General features: G+C 37.1%; 6 protein-coding genes and 1 long non-coding RNA gene across 11 annotated transcripts in view; 4 read left to right on the top strand and 3 right to left on the bottom strand.

Moving 5' to 3' along the window:
- The window catches only part of LOC104717903, a 1,211-nt gene extending 596 nt beyond the window's left edge, over positions 1-615 (top strand). The window contains exon 2 of one of the 4 annotated variants that reach the window (XM_019230935.1): positions 326-615. In XM_019230935.1, the coding sequence (XP_019086480.1) occupies positions 326-443 (118 nt within the window). In that variant the 3' untranslated portion in view covers positions 444-615. Of the gene's footprint in view, positions 1-16 lie in introns of all 4 variants that reach the window. The other 3 variants (XM_010435549.2, XM_010435548.1, XM_019230934.1) reach the window with 3 other exon arrangements.
- On the bottom strand, positions 1,561-2,416 carry LOC104717904. Its single transcript, XM_010435550.2, has one exon. The coding sequence runs from the start codon at positions 2,224-2,226 to the stop codon at positions 1,873-1,875; it is 354 nt and encodes a 117-aa protein (XP_010433852.1). The 5' UTR covers positions 2,227-2,416; the 3' UTR covers positions 1,561-1,872.
- LOC104717905 lies at positions 3,906-4,734 on the top strand. The gene is made up of 2 exons (XR_756315.2): positions 3,906-4,159; positions 4,251-4,734. It is a non-coding gene; the product is annotated as an uncharacterized LOC104717905 (long non-coding RNA).
- LOC104717906 (putative E3 ubiquitin-protein ligase UBR7) lies at positions 4,675-7,188 on the bottom strand. Its single transcript, XM_010435551.2, has 6 exons — positions 7,007-7,188; positions 6,783-6,900; positions 6,305-6,463; positions 5,936-6,208; positions 5,095-5,850; positions 4,675-5,007 (listed from the first exon to the last, which is right to left on the bottom strand). The coding sequence occupies exons 2-6, from the start codon at positions 6,867-6,869 to the stop codon at positions 4,912-4,914; spliced, it is 1,371 nt and encodes a 456-aa protein (XP_010433853.1). The 5' UTR covers positions 6,870-6,900; positions 7,007-7,188; the 3' UTR covers positions 4,675-4,911.
- LOC104717907 (long chain acyl-CoA synthetase 4) lies at positions 8,001-13,228 on the top strand. Of its 2 annotated transcripts, none has more exons than XM_010435552.2 (19): positions 8,001-8,298; positions 8,644-8,707; positions 9,256-9,345; positions 9,482-9,538; positions 9,618-9,666; positions 9,786-9,862; positions 9,992-10,031; positions 10,115-10,209; positions 10,311-10,478; positions 10,600-10,710; positions 10,788-10,875; positions 11,156-11,222; positions 11,295-11,370; positions 11,468-11,585; positions 11,819-12,064; positions 12,183-12,322; positions 12,430-12,612; positions 12,712-12,831; positions 12,928-13,228. In XM_010435552.2, the coding sequence occupies exons 1-19, from the start codon at positions 8,144-8,146 to the stop codon at positions 12,982-12,984; spliced, it is 2,001 nt and encodes a 666-aa protein (XP_010433854.1). In that variant the 5' UTR covers positions 8,001-8,143; the 3' UTR covers positions 12,985-13,228. The 2 variants fall into 2 exon arrangements, with proteins under 2 accessions (XP_010433854.1, XP_010433856.1); XM_010435554.2 differs by lacking the exons at positions 8,001-8,298; positions 8,644-8,707 and adding exons at positions 8,725-8,770; positions 9,102-9,165.
- On the bottom strand, positions 13,258-16,342 carry LOC104717908 (leucine-rich repeat receptor protein kinase MSL1). Its single transcript, XM_010435555.2, has 6 exons — positions 16,104-16,342; positions 15,639-15,793; positions 15,317-15,534; positions 14,268-14,883; positions 13,668-14,183; positions 13,258-13,581 (listed from the first exon to the last, which is right to left on the bottom strand). Exons 1-6 carry the CDS (start codon positions 16,295-16,297, stop codon positions 13,469-13,471), a joined length of 1,812 nt encoding a protein of 603 aa, XP_010433857.1. The 5' UTR covers positions 16,298-16,342; the 3' UTR covers positions 13,258-13,468.
- LOC104717909 (probable polygalacturonase) overlaps positions 16,519-16,922 on the top strand; it is a 6,635-nt gene continuing 6,231 nt past the window's right edge. The window contains exon 1 of the mRNA XM_010435556.2: positions 16,519-16,904. Within this exon, the coding sequence (XP_010433858.1) occupies positions 16,575-16,904 (330 nt within the window). The 5' untranslated portion in view covers positions 16,519-16,574. The remainder of the gene's footprint in view (positions 16,905-16,922) is intronic.

The raw sequence follows: 16,922 nt of genomic DNA on the forward strand, positions 1-16,922 counted from the left end.
TTTCAGTAGAGTCGACCAAAAAGTCTCGGTGCTTGGATAGAGCCAAGAGGATCGACAAGTCGCTGAGGTTCGAAACAGAAGACGAAGAAGATGAACAGAAGAAAAAGACTCTGGCTAAGCCACGTAAGGTTGTGAGGTTTCAGTTAGAGAATAATAAGATTATCGAGCCGAAGAAGACGGTGAGGTTTGATGATGATCACAAACTCGAACCAAAGGAGATGGCTCTGGAGGAGAAAGCGAGTTTGAATATGGTTGAAAGGGATGAAAAGGTCGTGAGGGTTAAGATCAAGATGACAAAGCAGGAAGCTCACAGGCTACTGTCAAAATACAAAAACGACAGCGTTTTCGACTTAGAGCACCTTGTGGATCAGATCGCACACGTTCCTGTTCATCAGCTTCAAGTCTATATGGTAATGGTTGGTTGTAATACTGAGCGACAATGAAATGGCTGCTGGAATAGTTATAAGCTTAGTTTTTGAATTTATTTTGTAGTTTTAGTGTAGTACAATATTTTTGATATATTCATAGAAGTAACAGGGTTTTGTGAAATAGTTTGTTGTTGTCTGATAAATAATGTAACAAAAGTTTGACAGTAGTATATTCCAAGGCAAAAAAGATTGAAAGAAGCCAAAAAAAGAAAAGAAACGGGAAATACAGAAACAAAGCAGAGGACGTATACCAAACCATGAGTTATTCCAAAGGCATGGTGGAGATAAGTTGATTGAACAGAGTCAACAGACTAGTGAAGCCAAGTTCATCCATTACCCTATTATCACTATATCATTTGTTAAGTTACGATAACATTTCTTTACACAAACTACAATTTATAGAGATAATGTATTTACGTTTAAACCAAAAAGAAATAGAGACGATTGGTTTTTTTTTAGAATACAAAATTGTATAGTTAAAGTTAAAAGTTAAAACTGATCTATCAAAAACATATAGTCTTTATTACGATATTATTGTTTATTGATATAATATTGATTTTTACTGAAAAGGTAAACCATAACGATTGAAATTTATTTGATAAGTTTGACAAAACAGAGAGATTAATATTAATTTGATCATCTACTCTCTGTTTCTACATGTCCAACGAGACAAGATGACAGATCAGCTGGGTCATTCGTTACAGGTAGATAGTAGTATAATTTTGATGATTTTGATAATTGTTGTAGGACTTATTAATTTATTCTTGTAACAGTTATGCGTTGATTGTTGTGGTTGTGGGTAGGTTTCAACGAAAAGCTTAATGTAAATTAGAATTGACAATCAACTACTCACACTTTTTTAGTATTATGGGACCCTAACGCATACGCTTTTCTCTAATCGCAAATCAATTTGATGCAAACCAAATCGAATTTTCAAATATCATGATCAGTGCATACTTCCAGTTTTCTAAATGGCATAAAAATATTTCGAAGCTTTTTCTGTGGTAACTAAAACTGAATCTATGTATGTATCACGTAGTTAAATCCCTAAATTGATCTGCACCACGTTGGTAAAATGAAAAATGGATTGTGATCATATGAACACTACTAACTTTTGAAGCAACAAAACAAATTTATACTAAACTACTAATTTATTTATGTTGACAAATAGAACCTTACATGAAAGACGAAAATAAAAATACATAATTTCGTTGTTTCTTTGGATTTTCTCTAGGGTAAATAAGCCTTTGCTGATTTGAAACACTCTGAGACAAAACAATTCTCAGGTGAAAAAATATCCCTCGGTAAAAAAGGGAAAAAAAAATCAGCAAAAGAGCAAACTCCCCAACAGAAAAATCCTATTTTAATAAGAAAAATAAAATAAAACGAAAATTTAGAAGCTCTCTAAGATGAAAAAAATAAAAATGAGAATTAAAGAAAGTGATTACGAAAGTGTCTCTTCAGGCCATTCAGTGATTCTTTCCAACGACGGCCTCCACTTGCGACATGTCCGGCGAGACTCCTCCTCTTCCTCAGCCGCCTTAGCAGCCGCTTCTCCAGCAGATCTCTCTGCCTCTAACTCCCTGAGAAAATCTCCGAAAGAAGCCAAAGTTGTTTCTCCTTTGCCTTCAACGTTGCCACCAGCGTTTAGCTGGAAGAGAATGAGTTTCTCTAACTCATCTCTTCTCAAAACAATCTTTACTTTACGATCCTTTCTCTTGTAATCTTTCTTCATTACTTCTTCTTCTTCTTGAACCATCTTTGCAATGTTGTTTCCCCCCATCATACAGTTTCCCATTTTTATAAATTTAAAAGTATATGTAACAAGAACAAAAAAAAAAGTTTCTTTTTTGGGAAATACCCACAAAAAAAGTTTGAGAAAGAAAAAAGAAAACTTGGGAAATGCCCAAGAAAAAAAGTCTTTCTTCTTCTCTTTTTTTTTTCTTCTGTGTGGGTCAAGTTGATGGAAGCTTGAAGAGTTGTATGGATCAAATGTGTGATGTTGAGTTTATATATAATGTTGTGTGTTTTCTATTTAATGATAGATGGATGACTCATCCTAAGGATGCTGATCTGTTGGATTCAATTTTTTATGGACTATAGCATATCTTTATTTTTATTTGCTTATAAATTCGACCAACCAAAAGTTTGTTATTCGGTTATGATGATGCTAATTTCAATTTAGCTTAATTGACCATATATATAAAATTTTAATTTAGATGATGAACTGAACCGTATATAAGAAAATGAAATGAAATTGATTTCTATTTATTCAATTTTAAGAAAATAAAAAAGTATAGTACTTACTCCACTGCAAGATTTTGTAAAAGAAACTGAAACCCTAATGATCACATCCACTGCAATAAGCTAATAAATTATGTAGTCATAGATTAGATGTCTTCAACTAATGGTGATAGCGAGATTAGTAACAACATCAACGGCGATAGCTTAACTAATTAAGCTGACGAATCGTGACCTTTCAGATCTTTCAATCTGATTTGCGAGTTGTTATAAGATCTTTGATAGAAAATTACGTCGTATTCTTTTTTTCTTTCTTTCCTCTCGTGTATTATAATCGACAAAAAATAATAATTAGGTTATAAGTTAATCGAAGTTCATATATACTAGCTAAAAACCTACCAATTCATCTAATGTCCTATGTGGGTTACGTATGAATTGTTCATGCACGCATCTAAAATTTTAATTTCAATCATCAAACAGACCAAAACGTAAAATTATAGTGGACATTGTACTTTACTACTTTTTAGAATGGAGAGGACATAAAAACGCAAGTACATGTTCTTTCTGGTTAGTTGGTGTCTTCAAACCAAACCAAAACCGTGTTAAAACCTGGCAATCTCACATTTATACCAACCACCAACCTGTCCTGTTTATATTTTTTTTTTTTATAAACGTCGTTAGATTCAATAATCACAAAAATAGTTTACTTTAATTCGAATATAAAACTCATCTACTCCATCTCATTAAATAAGTGTTACATGTTAATTAGCTTGTGGTTGTAGATACATTCATATTCTTTTCCCTCAGGAATTCAATCAATTAATAGAATCCAATCATTCATAGTATGATCTGTTTCAAACAATGTCAAACCCATTTCTTTTGAATTATTCTCTCCGGATTTTACGGACCAAAAACCAACAAAACCGGTTTCTAATCTCAAATGAAAACCAATAAAAACTATAGCCATTAGACGAATTTTCAAACACTCTCGTAAGACTGCACGATATACAGTTTGAAACCGTTGTAATGGGTACATCGTTTGCATAAGTGTGCGATAGTGATGTGATACCATAATTATTTTCATTTATATTCTTATAATAATAACATACGATCACAAAATAATTCATCATAGTCTACATGTAGACGTAAATGTATGTCATTAATAAACGATCTTATCAGATGATCCTATCATTAAGCACTACGCGTCATATAATAATTGATTGGATTGCATCAAATTCTTCTTATCAATATATGAACATGAAGGAAACTTCGTGGAAACTTACAAAAGGACGACAAGTACGTGGCGGTGTCACGGGGGTTGTCGTTACTTACTCTTCTTCAAGGGGCCACGACTCACGAGCTTCCAACTTTGATCCCAATATTCTTATTAAAACTACAATAACCCATGTAGACAAGAAAAAACCAATAACTGAGGTGAAAGTACATTTGGTTTTCATTTTCTGGCAAACAAATTTGTGTTTTTTGGTCAGGTAGTAATATTTATGTCTTTTGGTTTTCCGAAGCCCCAAAAATGTTAGTACTTTATATCGCCCAATTTATGATAGTTTTTCCTTCTTCTAGGAGGTACTACAGCTACAGCTCTTCCTGACGGACCTTCTTGAGTTACAAAGGGGTATGCATGCTCAAGTGGGGAGATCGTTATAGAATCTCCAACACTCTGACCAAGGACATATGAGATTGAGAAAAGTGTAGACTTCCTTTGTTTGCCGTAAGGGGTAGTCGTCGGTGGCAAAAGGATCTTTCTGATTTGGAGAAGCTCAGAAGACTGTAATTGTTACTTTGATCCTTACTTCAAATCTCTCGGTTTTGAGTTGTTTTGACATTGGGGTATAGTAATACAAGACATAAAAAAATCTCTCACATTTTGCATGTTGAGAGCACTTCCGATTCACAGTATGATAAATAGTGTTTATTTTTCTTCATGGGTTGGGTATCTTTCTTTGTCATTCCAAATTAATGCAAAACCAGTTGAAGAAGATTGGAATTAATAGTAGTTCTAGAAGAACTATTAGTTTATATATAAATAGTCGACTGTTACACTCGAGCTACAAACTTCATACACTAAAGTAAAAAAAAGTTTTTTTGCATAACTTCGAAAATAAAGATAGACCAGAGCAGAGGAACGAGAAACCTCCTCACTCCCCATTCCAAACTAACGAAACAACATATCTAAAGAAAGTTACCATGAGATGGAAAAAGAGATTTACTACCTTTAACTCCCTCACTCCATCCTTTTGCGTTTGTTTTTCAGATTTGAAAACATTTGCTCGATATCTGCAGCTGTTATCGCCTTTGACGGCCCACTACTACCAGACTCCTACAAGAACAAAAACAAAAAAGACTCTTTAGATGAGAGTTCCTGAAAAATGTAATCATATATTTTAATAGAGGTGACGATATATACCAGTAAACCCTTCAATTCATCTTTGAAGTCTTTGATACCGTGAAGGATTTCAACTTTGGCTACGTGGTCGAGATTATTCAACAGATCAAGTGCTTCACCTTCTTGTTTCTCCAGTTTCTCTGTTCTTTTCTCCTTCGCCTTCTTCTCGTACTCAACTATAGTATCCTCTGCATCAAGTAAATAGCTTACCTTTCTCTGGTTATACATCTCAACGCACTTTTCGCATCTGCATAGGATGTTCCTCCAGTTTTTGGACAAAAACAAAGGTTTCTTCTCAAAATCAGGACACGAGTTTAGATTCGTCCCAATAGCACAACCAGCCGCAGCAACGGGTTCAGTGGCGTCGTTCTTGTCAGAACCGTTTTGCACAACAGATTTCTCGGTTTCAGTAGTACTAGTCTCAGGCTGGCCGGGTTCAGAGTCATTCATCTTCTCAGAACATTTTCCCACAACAGATTTCTCTGCTTCAGAACTGTTGCCAAGATGGCCAGGTTCAGGTTCACTGATCTTCTCAGAACATTTCCGCATAACAGATTTCTCTGCTTCAGTACCGTTCTCTAGCTGGCCGGCTTCCGCATCCATGTTGGTTTTGTTTGACTCAATTGTCTCTGAACAAGCATTAGCACAGCCAGTGGAATCTACTTGAGCAGCAACCCACAATTTCTCAGGATAAAGTGTCAGAAACGAACAAACTGGGGAGCAGTTTTGACAAATGAAGTCCTCATAGATCGGCTCGCCTTCTTCATCTCTTGGAATCTGTTATAATCACATAAGAAACTGAACTAAAAAGCCAAGCAAAATAAAAGTCAATCGTAAACAAGATTGAGCACTGGCCACAGACCTGGCTACCAACACTGTCTGAAGATTTGAAACCGAGATGCTCCTCGTGAAACCAATCCTCACAGAGACAACACTGTATCATCTCAACTTGTTCTTCCACATTTGGGTCAGGGTAAGGTAGGTCGCAAGTGCAGTACAAGCCTTTGAAATTATGGTTGTAAGAATTCTCAGAGTTTTCTACATCTTTGCTAGGGAGAAACTTACACGCTAAAGTTCCAAACTTGGAGTTCCCACAATCACATCGAAAATTCCTCTTAGTCCACAGCTCCAGAAGCTTCATAACCAGAACAACAATGTTCAAACCATTAGGAAACCAATAAACACATTGAAGCTAAATTCAAAGACACATAATCTGGCTACATAATATTACCTCATGGCCATCATGACAAGATAAGCAACAAGCAATGCAGATTCCAGCATTCCCATCTGGTGTACATGTAATGCATGAGAAAATAGCTTGTCTTTTCATGTAACCCTTGGGGTAAGTACACTCATCTCCCTCATCTCCACCCAACACCAAATCCGCTGCCTTCACACCAATCAATCACATAAGCAATTAATGAATGATCTTAAACACAGAAACACACACATACACAGACACACACTACTGAATTGATAGAAACAGATGAAGAGACCCACACATGACACACAATCATAACTAGTAAGCAAGAAGCTCGAGACTGGTACAATAATAACCCATTCCGATTCAACGAAAAGGATGTCACTTTAAGGTCGCAATTCAATTTTTGGATACAAGGGATTTCAAATTTTAAGGCTTCAGCAAAACCCCCAAATCAAGAATCATGTAAAATTGATTTGATGGGGGAAAAGAGAATTCAATAACTAACCAGCTCTTCAGCATCCATTTGTTCGATAAACTCATTGATCGTTACAGTTCCCTCAGCCTCATCATCCTCGAAACCACCCGATGCCATTTCCGCAATCACTCCTCACAAAATTTTCCAGCTGCAATCACCAATTAAGAACATGAAATTGGATTAAAACAAGATATTCCCTAAAATAAAATAAAATAAAACCCTAGATTCTTCGCAATACATAAAATCGAAAGTACCAGGGTGTATCGGTTCAGACTTGTGAAATCCCTAAAAGTTGTCACTTTTTAAGACATAGATAAAAACGAAGGCGCCGAGAGAGAGAGAAGTACTTTGGGAGAAATGAAGGTGAAGAAGAAGCTTAAATATATAAGCACACAAGGGTTTGTCGGGGAGAAAGAAGGATCTAGTCGCGATTACTAACAAAAAAAAACTTAAATACGAGTGTGTGTTATTATTATATATACCAGCAGGGACTTTATCGACATTTTCCCGCCAATAACCCTCCAATTCTATGAGATACTATTCCTTTTTTCCCTCCACTCTTATATCATCTAAGAATGGGGAGACCACAAGATAAGTATTCCAGTGATTTAGAGTTTAGGTACATTACTTTGTTAGCTGATTTGCTTTCTACAAGTAAATATCATCCATGATTTGGTTTGTAAAATGCGGATTTTTGTAATTTCATATTCGGCCTCGTTAATTATCAACAGACAATAATAGAACGCACTTACGCAAATCAATAATACGATAAAGTAATATAAAGAGCATAAAAAGTGATAACACGGATCGTTTATTCCGTTCTATTTACTAATTACTTGTATTCCACATATCGATGATTGTTTACCCGCAAAAAATTGTTAACGGTCGAAAAACAAATTATAATTTAAACTTATATATAAGATTATAATAAAAATTTGCAAAATGAATAGGTGTCAACCAGTTAATTGTGTCCACACTTACACTGAATTAAGCAGATTCTTATCAATTTATTAATTATTGTAGATTTATATGATAAACTCTAAAATCTAACACTTTTTATTTTCTTGTTGAGATATCTTAGTAATAAAATCTAAATTATTAGCTAAAAAAATATAGATTTCCATATGGATAATATTGACTATAATGGGCTTAATACTAAAAAAGCCCATTAAAAAGGTTGAAATATTGAAAATTTTGACTTTTTTTATGGTCAGAGAAGAGCAACCAATCACAATCGTAGTAGGCGTATTAACTTCTTCTCCTCCGATCTGCCAAAAGCCGCGTGGACCCTATTTCCTCACACTTCCTTCCTTCCCCTCTCTCTCTCTCTCTCTCTCTCTCTCAAGAAGAAGAAGAAGTTTCTGGTTGACTAGTTGGTTCGATCATCGATCATGGCGGAGCAGAAGAAATACATATTCCAGGTTGAAGAAGGCAAAGAAGGTACCGATGGTAGACCTTCAGTTGGACCTGTGTACCGCAGTATCTTCGCTAAAGACGGCTTCCCTGAACCGATCCAAGGAATGGATAGTTGTTGGGATGTTTTCCGGTGAGATTTTCTTTTTTGTTATGCATGAGTTCCATTCTCCGATTCGTTGACTGATCGTGGAAATTGCTCTGACTTAAATCGTTTTTGTTTTGAAATTGTTCTGTGAAGTAGTAGTGTTTAAGCTTTACGGATCATCATAAGCAGATCTATAAGAGCTCTAAGAGTAATCGATCGATAGAAATATAATTTTGTTGGTCAATGATTTTCGCCATTTGTCTATAACAAACATTGTTTTGATTGGCGTGTGATGTGAATTTGTTGTTGCATGTATTTTTTGGTGATATTGTTTGGTTTGACATTTTCCTTTTTTTTTTGTTTGTTTCTACTGTAATTGTGTGTTTGTAGCATGGCGGTTGAGAAGTACCCAAACAATCCAATGCTTGGACGCCGCGAGATTGTAGATGGAAAGGTGTTGTTGCTGTTTCCTTTNCGAGCCGATCCAAGGAATGGATAGCTGTTGGGATGTTTTCCGGTGAGATATTTATTTTAGCTATCGGAGATTGGTCATGCAGCATGAGTTCCATTCTCCGATTCGTTGACTGATCGTAGAAATTGCTCTGACTTAAATCGTTTTTGTTTTGAAATTGTTCTGTGAAGTAGTAGTGTTTAAGCTTTGCGGATCATTATAAGCAGATCTACTTAAGAGCTCTAAGAGTAATCGATCGATAGATAATAGAATTTGTTTGTCAATGATTTTTGTCTATATTAAACATTGTTTTGAGTGGCGTGTGATTGATTTTGTTGTTGCATGTATTTTTGGTGCTATTTGTTTGGTTTGACATTTTCCTTTTTTCTGTTTGCAGCATGGCGGTTGAGAAGTACCCAAACAATCCAATGCTTGGACGCCGCGAGATTGTAGATGGAAAGGTGTTGTTGCTGTTTCTTTTTTATTTTATTTTGGTTTTTGTGAATGTTATTAAGGATTTATATTCACTTGTTTTGTTTCGTTCTTCTCAGCCGGGTAAGTATGTGTGGCAAACATACCAAGAAGTCTATGACATTGTCATTAAACTTGGAAATTCTCTCCGAGCTTGTGGAGTTAAAGATGTGAGATCCGTTCTTTTCCTTTCTTATATCTTATCTTTAGTCTCATTATTTCCTTTTTTTTTTTGTTTCCTGCTTACAATGTGATTAGTTTCATAGTTGCTTAATCTTGTGTTTGCTGATGTGTGTGGGATTTTAGGAAGCAAAATGTGGTATCTATGGTGCCAATTCTCCTGAGTGGATTATAAGCATGGAGGTAATTTAGTGGCTGGATCATGATATGATACTATTGATTTTGTTTTTTGTTTGAGACTGACTGTGAAATTTTGATTTAGGCCTGTAATGCACATGGATTCTATTGTGTTCCGCTATATGATACACTAGGTATGTCTTTTTCAGTATTTTCCTACCTGAAGGATAAATGCAACAGTCGATATCCAGTGGGATGCCACAATATTTTTAGCTAGTTGTTTTGTCATGTTTGCTGCTTGTTAATTGTATAGGTGCTGGTGCTGTGGAATTCATTATTTGCCATTCAGAGGTTTCAATTGTCTTTGTGGAAGAGAAGAAGATCTCTGAGGTACAGTAAGATAACATCTCTAATGTTAAAATGTATATTTATCACTTTTATGTATTAATGACCGTGACCAAAAATTTAACAACTTTGTGGAACTTTTTTTCATCACTTCCTTTTCCTTTTCATTATCAGTTGTTTAAGACATGCCCAAAGTCGACAGAATACATGAAAAGTGAGTAATTCTTTTTTGTGTTATTCCCGTTTGGCCTTTAACATATGATGCTTATGATCAATTTTGCTTGATTATAAGTACAGCTGTTGTGAGCTTCGGTAGTGTCTCACGTGAACAAAAAGAAGAAGCTGAAAATTTTGGGTTGGTTATATATGCTTGGGATGAATTTTTGAAGCTGGTATGAGACTTATCATCTGCTTTTATTTTAACTGATTCTGTGAAGTGGTCTATTATCTATGCTTACCATGTTTTTACTCTCCATCGTGAATTTTTTGGCAGGGTGAAGGAAAGGAATATGATCTCCCCATCAAAAAAAAAAGTGACATTTGCACGATTATGTATACTAGTGGAACCACTGGTGACCCTAAGGGAGTGATGATATCGAACGAAAGTATTGTTACTCTAATCGCTGGAGTGATCCGTCTACTGAAAAGCGCTAACGAGGCCGTGAGTTTCCTTCTTGCTTTCATGCATTTGTCATTATTCACAAAGTAGTGCAATCTTTAAGTTCCCACTGTACCTGGCTTTGGTCTTAATCGATTTTCTTTTTGGCTGTGCAAATCAATAGTTGTCCGTGAAAGATGTGTTTCTTTCTTATCTTCCTCTTGCTCACATCTTTGACCGGGTTATCGAGGAGTGTTTTATTCAACATGGTGCTGCAATTGGCTTCTGGCGTGGGGTCAGTACAGCTCAAAGATTATTATTTAAACCAGTTTTGAGTTTGGTACTTTAACTTTCTCTGGGTTGTCTCCTCAGGATGTCAAATTGTTGATAGAAGACCTTGGTGAGCTTAAACCAACTATTTTCTGTGCTGTACCTCGTGTCCTGGATAGAGTATACTCGGGTAAGATGTTGACATATCATATGTCCCAAGTATTTTCATTTCCTCACTTTATTATCTGTTTATCCCAAAAGACTCTGAGCTTTTACATTTGTACCACGTTAAACACACAAATGTAAATAGTATTCTCAATTCCAAGAATACTTCTGTTAAGCTTTCATTCTTTCTTCTTTGGTGGATGTCGCATTTTCTAATTCTGTATATCCTAATCTTTCTTCTTAATTTCATATCACTGATTACGACTTAACCGTGTTTCATTACATTGACTTATTATGTCTAACAGGTCTTCAGAAAAAGCTTGCTGATGGTGGATTCTTGAAAAAGTTGCTGTTTGATTCTGCATTTTCCTAGTAAGTCAGAATTCTCTTTGCTTATCTGTTTCACCTATCGTTATTAGTTCTAACACACTCTAACATTCGCAGTAAATTTGGACATATGAGGAAGGGACAGTCTCATGTGGAGGCCTCGCCAATTTGTGACAAATATGTGTTCAGCAAGGTAGGAAAGTTCTTCACTAGTTGGTACACATCTGAAGAGGCTACCACTCTTCCCTGTGAAATTTCGTAGCAATTATTTCTATTGCTTTCTCATTCAGGTTAAACAAGGACTCGGAGGCAATGTGAGGATTATTTTATCTGGAGCTGCTCCTCTCGCTAGTCATGTAGAGTCATTTCTGAGAGTGGTGGCATGCTGTCATGTTCTACAAGGATACGGTAACCTTTCATTATACTGAATTCTTTAGATACTAATGAACTGCATAAACGAGCTATTTCACATCAATTACCTTGAGTGTGAGAACCAAATGAACTATTTTTCTATTCGAACAAGTTTTTAGTTGAGTCTCCACATGGGTCTTTGCCTACTAAAGTGTTGATATATTGATCCCACATTATCAGAGAATGTGATAACTTGACTGTTTTCTCTCTGTATGATTGTTCCTATGTAGGTCTTACCGAAAGCTGTGCTGGATCTTTTGTCTCGCTGCCAGACAGGCTGGACATGCTCGGCACAGTTGGTCCGCCAGTGCCAAACGTTGATGTACGCCTTGAATCTGTCCCTGAGATGGAATATGACGCTCTTGCAGATAAACCACGTGGTGAAATCTGCATTCGAGGAAAGACTCTTTTCTCTGGATACTACAAACGTGAAGATCTCACAAAAGAGGTTCTCATTGATGGATGGCTGCACACAGGTATTCTTTCTGTGAAGCTGGATTCAATTAATGTTAAATTAGTTAGAAACTTAGAATATCGGTATTTGTAATCCGGAGAGTTCTTTCTCAGTTCTCACACCCTTCTTTTCATACTCAGGTGATGTCGGTGAGTGGCAACCAAATGGAAGCATGAAGATCATTGACAGGAAGAAGAATATTTTCAAACTCTCACAAGGAGAGTACGTTGCGGTCGAGAACATAGAAAACATCTACGGTGAAGTACAAGCTGTTGATTCCGTAAGTAGAGCTACAGATTTGTAGTCTTCTCTCTCACATAGGTTTTTGGTAGATTCTCGTCTACAGATAATCACAATCTTCCTCGCCTTTTCATCAAATTTTATCAGGTGTGGGTGTATGGAAACAGCTTTGAGTCATTCCTAGTCGCAGTCGCCAATCCAAACCAGCATATCCTTGAACACTGGGCTGCTGAAAACGGTGTAAGCGGTGACTACAACGCTCTCTGTCAAAATGAAAAGGCAAAGGAATTCGTACTTGGAGAACTTGTGAAAATGGCCAAAGAGAAAAAGGTTACTCCTTGTTTTTATTACATTTGAGTTGTCTGTTTTTGATTCTTTGTTGTCTGTTTTTATTTCATTTTAATTTTTTTTTTGTGTTGGATTTTGCAGATGAAAGGGTTCGAGATCATCAAGGCGATTCATCTAGACCCAGTGCCGTTTGACATGGAACGCGATCTTCTTACGCCAACCTACAAAAAGAAGAGGCCTCAATTGCTAAAATACTACCAGGTAATACAAAAACTCAATTGCGTACTGAAACATCTATTAAGCTTAAAAATCTACTGCCATTTTGTTATTAACACGGTCTCTTTCCTCATCTGACAGACTGTGATCGATGAAATGTACAAGACCACAAATGAAAAGTTTGCTGCTAGAGGGTAGATTCGTCCTCATCGCCGCGTCTCTTGCTTTTGCTTTTTCTTTGGGTCTCTCATTTTACATGACGAAGACTGTTAATACTTTATAGGGGCTCTTTCTATCATCTGTGTACAATATTCTGGGTATTTCATTTCATACTTTCATAGTGTCAGATCACAGCTGCTAAACTTCTTTTATATGGAAATCTACTTTGATGTTTGAGTACTTGAATGTTATCTAACTTTTTATAATAAATACACTTATCACATGTTTTAAAGTGGAAGTTATACCCGATCAAACAGAAAAGAGTACATAATTTTCAACTAATATCCAAAATGTAGTACTAGTACAATTTAGTACACGATACATGTACTACTACTGTATGTCTTAAACGTCTTAACAAACTCGAGGAAGGGAAATCGAGATCAAAACTGACAAGACAGATGCTAAGATCTCCCCAAGTTTCTACTCTTTTACAAATCATTGAATTACCGTTCTTGTCACGCCATCAGCTAAAAATATCCGGTACACTACTGACAAGTTCTTCCCGTGGAAGCAATTGTGACAAAGGCGAATTCTGTAGAGCAACCAACACTTCCCTTCTGTACTTCACCCTCTGGTCTGTATCCACAAATATCACACAAACTTTGAGCCCATCTTCCTTGTAAACTGTTAGAATTGAGCATGTTAGTGAGAAAAGGGCGTACCTAAGAAACCCCTGGGAACAGCAACAGAACTCTCTGGCCTTTGGTTGTTCCTTCTCCTCGCTACCGTTTCAAAATTCTGGTTAGGCGATGAGCGAGGAAGAGGTTGAATTTGGTCGAGAGAAGAAGAGTCATGCGCGAATTCATGCCTCACTTTAATGTGAGGGTACCTTCTGCAAAGACCAGCGATAGCTTCTTCGGTTAAAAGCCAACAACCTTTGAGGTCAAGTATTCTCAGCCTTAAAGGTGGGCTGAACTTCTCGAGACCATTGTCGGTCAAAACTGCATCTTGGACCCCGAGACTGACTAGGTTTGGGAGAGAGGAGAGATAGTGGAGAGTGGAATCTGTGAGGGAACTGCTTTTTAGGGACAAATGTGTTAATCCGGTAAGACCGCTTAAAGGAGAGAGAGCAGTATCGCTCAGGTATGCATGTTCTAGACTCAGGATTTCAAGGGAAGTTAGAGACTGTAGTGCTGCAAACGACGGCTCTGCTTGTTGAGTATGTTGCTGGATGAATCCTGGAAAAAAAAGAGAGTCGTGGAGTTATATTTTGATTGAGTTATTAATCAGTCACTAGTTTTTAGAAAGCTCATCATACATACCTTGGATCCTGGTCATGCTCAAGTCGAGGGCTTTAATACAAGGCATCATGGTGCTGATAAGTAAGATGGAAAGATCGTCTACAGATGTCTGGGACAGAGATAATGTGTTGAGTTGCGGCACATGTCCCGCAAGATTCTCGACCCCTTCAGAAGTGATTCTTGTATATGAGACATTTAGATTCCTCAGACTCTCGCCAACACATGCTACAAAGTCAACAGAATCATCCCCGAAAGCTGTGGAGCTCAGATCAAGATGTTCCAGGTTAATCATAGTTGCTAAGAAGCTGAAGTTTTGGAGGGGAGTGTTGGAAACGTCTAAGTAGGTTATCGAGCTTTGGTTGGTGAAGGAAAAGGATTCGGTTTCAGCACTGAAAGTAGCTCCGGACAAAACTAACTTTTTCAAGGAAGCTAGCGCGGAGTTATGCGTTTTCGATATGGAGACAATGTCGCACTTGTTCATGTGTAAGCATTCAAGGTGCGGTATGTTCGGAGTCTGTGTGACGCTGGTCCACGAGAGATTGAGGAAGCTCAAGTTTAAAAATTTGATTATAGAGATAACTCCTAGGTTGGTTACGTTGCTTCCCCAGATGTCAAGGTACTCTAGCTTTGTCAGAGCCTGAGGAACAAAAAGGAACTGGCGGTCAGGGCAAGGTACATAAATGTTATTTACAAATGTGCGTATGTTTGTAGTAAATGAATTTGGACAAAAAAAAACATCTTATTGCAAGAATTCTAAATCGCACATACACGGAAATTCATATAGCATGGATTATTGATAAGGTTCAGTAACCAGCAAGATGCTTGAATTACATAATTCCATAATCTAAAATAATACTAAATATTTTCTATGCACATAATACTCCTTACTCAACATAGAACATTCAAATGTTTAGCAGAGTTCTTACAACTTAACTAGATATATGACAACCATTGAACTACACAATTAAATCAAATACATCAAGCAATCAAAACTGAAATTCATCAACAACCTGAGTGACTAGTGACTACAAAATAAAGAAAGAGCAAAGGTAAAAAAAAAAATCATGTACCCGGAGAGAAATCAAGTTGTGATCCGTTACAGGTAAGCCGCCCAAATCCAGAAGAGACAAGTTTTTAAGTGAAGCAAGAAGAGAAATCCCAGCTTCCGTAACACCCGTCTGTGGAATCCACAACTTTTCCAGGTTTACAACAGATTGGAGATGCTTTACACCAGCATCTGTGACTTTCATACATCTTGAAAGATCCAACTCGGTCAAGCTAGTTAATCCTAAAAACAAATCCAACATCACATTAAAAAAAAAAAAAAAAAAGAAGAAGCCACATTTGTCATAAACTCCAAATGCAAAATTAGAGGTATGTCATGTAACATACCTGTGATAGGCCAGAGGGTAGAATTGTTGATTCTCAGGCAATCTGAAAGGTTCAGAGACAACAAATTAACAAAGCCTCCAATGTAAGCCATCCATTCAGCATTAATGGAGCTTTCGCCTCGGAGATCTATCTTCTCTACAGAATGTTTGAATCCTCTGCACACAAAAGAGCTCACAATACTTCAGTGTCCATGCAAATCATTGCATTTCATCAACTTTGACTAATGTAAAAAATAAATCTAAACCCCTAAACAATGTACCAATACCAACACGATTCTAGAGCCACCAGATCTAACAACTCAATCTAATGATAGCAAAGAGAAACGAACATTTTCATAATCAAAATCTCATGCAAATAAAAGATCCCCAAGCGATCATTCACTAACTCAAATCCAAGCTAACCATTTCGAGATCAGAAATCAGAATTACGTAAGGAAGTAAAAAAAATAAAGAGAGTTGTGTTTACTCGAGTAACGAAGGGAAAAGAAGTCGCCGCTGGATTAGACGACGGAGGAGAGCATCAGCAAGGTGAGGAGGCAGCCTCTCAAGACTCCGCCGCTGTAAACGCCATCGTTCCACCGCATCTCCTCTCTTACAAGCTTCCTCTATGCATAGACGCACCAACGGACTCTCGAACTCCATCTCGAATTCCATCTCCATCTCCAAATCGCTGAAATTTTCTTCTGATCTTTAGCTCCAATTTTAACAAACCCACCCAAAACTTCTAACTAAATAAATAAAACAAAACCCTACAAAGAATTAAAACCTTATTGGGCCGTTAAAGCCCAAATATCACTAGTACTGGCCTGTTAATACACGTGTGCTGGCACGTGCCTTCTTCTTCTGAACGTCATATAAACATAATTAGACAATTCCGCAGATTTTACTACTCTCTACAAAAAATATCTCAAATCTTGTCAGTTGTCACAAACGAAGCATGTGGAGACTCTTAGCTTCAGTTCTCCTCTTCTCATGTCTGTTCGTTTATTCGGCGTCGTTGGGTGATTCGGAGGTGACGTGTTCCGGTATAGTGCCGTTACGGTACCGGAACGATAAGATCTCGATAACAGACTACGGAGGAGTAGGGGATGGCCGGACGGTGAACACGAAGGCGTTTAGGGCGGCGATTTATAGGATTCAGCATCTGAAGAGGAGAGGAGGTACGCTTTTGTACATACCTCCGGGAGTGTATTTGACTGAGAGCTTCAATCTCACTAGCCATATGACTCTTTACTTGGCTAAAGGTGCTGTTATCAAAGCTGTTCAGGTATTAATTTTCAATTTT

This window comes from Camelina sativa, chromosome 10, assembly GCF_000633955.1.
Source record: "Camelina sativa cultivar DH55 chromosome 10, Cs, whole genome shotgun sequence".
In the NCBI taxonomy this organism is placed as follows: domain Eukaryota; kingdom Viridiplantae; phylum Streptophyta; class Magnoliopsida; order Brassicales; family Brassicaceae; genus Camelina; species Camelina sativa.